At 48.9% G+C, this 732-nt stretch overlaps 1 protein-coding gene across 1 annotated transcript in view; it reads left to right on the forward strand.

The window, feature by feature from the left end:
- Window positions 1-732, forward strand: part of kmt5c (lysine methyltransferase 5C) — a gene marked incomplete at its 3' end in the record, with an annotated part of 5,474 nt that continues 4,742 nt past the window's right edge. The window contains exons 1-2 of the mRNA XM_041237546.1: window positions 1-95; window positions 572-587. Coding sequence (XP_041093480.1) covers window positions 1-95; window positions 572-587 — 111 coding nt within the window. The remainder of the gene's footprint in view (window positions 96-571; window positions 588-732) is intronic.

The following is a 732-nucleotide window of genomic DNA, read 5'->3' on the forward strand; positions in this document are numbered from 1 at the left end:
ATGACAGCTCTCGAGTTGTGTGAGACGGACGATCTCGCCACCAGCCTGGTCCTCGACCCTTACCTGGGATTCAGCACTCACAAGATGAACCTCAGGTAGCAGACCTCTCCTCTCTCTCTCTCCTCTCTCTCTCTCTCATCTCTCTCTCTCTCCTCTCCTCTCTCTCTCCTCTCTCCTCTCTCTATAATCTCTCTCTCTACTTCTCTCTTTCTCTCTCCTCTCTCCTCTCTCCTGTCTCTCTATAATCTCTCCTCTAGACTCTCTCTATCCCTCTCTCCTCTCATTATCTAATATTACTTCGGCTACTTCCTGATCCTGAGTGAGATCAGCCTCTGAAATTCTTTTAATATACTTTCGCTAGAACCTGATTTTATTGTCTCTCTCCTTCTCTTTCTTTCTCTCTCTCTCTCTCCTCCTCTCTCTCCTCTCTCCCAGCGAGACAGATTTTCCAGACCCTCTAATATGTCTTTCAATAGACAGGCTAGACAGTGATAATGATGAGATCCCGAGTCCAGCGCTGGCCCCTGATTAGAGATGAGAGTGTTGTCTGTCCGTGTGTCCTGTGTCTCAGGTGTGAGCGTATTGTGGTTGTTGCTTGTACCTGTCTGACTGGACAGTCAGGATGACTGATCTTCGGTAGTAGGTGAGCACGGACGCTCTAGCCACGGCCTGGAGTTCTCGACCCTTACCTGGGATTCAGGAGCTCGAAAAAGAGGAACTCAGGTAGCAGAA

Source organism: Polyodon spathula, chromosome 45, assembly GCF_017654505.1.
Source record: "Polyodon spathula isolate WHYD16114869_AA chromosome 45, ASM1765450v1, whole genome shotgun sequence".
Lineage (NCBI taxonomy): Eukaryota > Metazoa > Chordata > Actinopteri > Acipenseriformes > Polyodontidae > Polyodon > Polyodon spathula.